Genomic DNA, 1,543 nt, shown 5'->3' with positions numbered 1-1,543 from the left:
ACAGTGTACATCACTGAGGCTGTTGCACTTGACTGTGAGCTGTGGGTCACAGCAGAGCTGAGGTACACTCCTAGGCTTGTCAGATAAAATAAGGAGACAACTGAGAGGTGAGACGCACAGGTAGAAAATGCTTTATACTTCCCCTGAGATGATGACATTGCACTTATGGAGGACATTATCTTGGAATAAGAGTAAAGGATACCAACCAGGGATCCACCAGCAATCAGCACAGCTACAAAATACATCATTATGTTACTAAGAAAGGTGTCAGAACAGGCAAGTTGGATCATCTGATTCAGTTCACAGAAAAAGTGGGGGATTTCCAAGTCTGTACAGAAGGACAGCCTAAGCACCATTAAGCTATGTAACAGGGAAATCAGGACACACATGATCCAGGACAACAGAACCAGCAGTCCACAGAGCCGGGGGTGCATGATGACCATGTAGTGCAGGGGGTGACAGATGGCCACAAAGCGGTCATAGGCCATCACGGTCAGGAGATAGACGTCCAATTCTGCAAAGAGTGTGAAAAAATACATCTGTGTGATGCAGCCTTCATAGGTTATAACTTTGCTCTGGGTCTGGATGTTCACCAGCATCTTGGGGATGGTGTTGGAGGTGAAACAGATGTCCACAAAGGACAGGTTGGAGAGGAAGAAGTACATGGGCGTGTGGAGGTGGGGGTCTGAGCTGACAGCCAGTATGATGAGCAGGTTTCCCAACACAGTGATCAGGTACATGGAGAGGAAAAGCCCATAGATGAGGGGCTGCAGTTCTGGCTCTTCTGCAAGTCCCAGCAGAAGAAATTGTGAAACTCTTGTAATATTCACTGGTTCCATAAAGAAGAGGTGACTTCCAAGACAGAAAAATAACATGAGTAATTTTCATACAAGTGACATTACTCCGATAGCTCTAGTGCTACCTTTATATTTTGTAGCCAAATGATTAATTTCAATAATTTAGTATGGATCTGATCCTTCTACGGGTTTCTGTGCCATTTCACATTAGGAATTTTGATCCCAATTTGCTTCTTTCCAAAGGTGTCATGTATTCTACAGTTTTCATGAGAAATTCTTCGTGTATTTCAGGAATATAAAGTGACTGCTTAGCATGTTTTAGGTACTGTCTAATGTGTGAGTATTCGAGTACTGAAAAACAGAAGTTCATACAAGTCAATGATGGAGAAAAAAATATGCAACCTAATAATAAAAATATATTACATTTCAGATGCTGACAGATCATATGAAGAAAAGGAAAGCAAATTTAAAAAACTTAGTGACTAGTGTGTTTCTTTTTCAAAGGACATTTAGTCAAGACCTATAAACAAGTTAATATTTGAACAGAGACCTCAGTGAAGAAAGGGAGGGACAGGCAAGGTAATGTTGGCAAGTATGTACCTGGAAGAAGGAATGGCCAGTGCAAAGGCCCTGGGGTGGAGCAGGAGTGGTTTCGTAATCTGTCAAATGAATATCAGAGTATCTGATGGGCCTTTTTTATAATGTTTTTTCATGTTGCACTCAGCAGAGTTTCTCACCCAGAAATG

The 1,543-nt window shown here is 41.9% G+C and overlaps 1 protein-coding gene across 1 annotated transcript in view; it reads right to left on the bottom strand.

Moving 5' to 3' along the window:
* LOC109377943 (olfactory receptor 7A17-like) overlaps positions 1-839 on the bottom strand; it is a 69,353-nt gene extending 68,514 nt beyond the window's left edge. Inside the window, exon 1 of the mRNA XM_019634422.1 lies at positions 3-839. Coding sequence (XP_019489967.1) covers positions 3-839 — 837 coding nt within the window. The remainder of the gene's footprint in view (positions 1-2) is intronic.
* Between the last annotated feature and the right edge of the window lie 704 nt (positions 840-1,543).

The sequence above is a fragment of the Hipposideros armiger genome, unplaced genomic scaffold (genome assembly GCF_001890085.2).
Source record: "Hipposideros armiger isolate ML-2016 unplaced genomic scaffold, ASM189008v1 scaffold_1652, whole genome shotgun sequence".
Lineage (NCBI taxonomy): Eukaryota > Metazoa > Chordata > Mammalia > Chiroptera > Hipposideridae > Hipposideros > Hipposideros armiger.
Note: the sequence above shows the minus strand (reverse complement) of the source record. Positions and strands in the feature narration are given on the sequence as shown.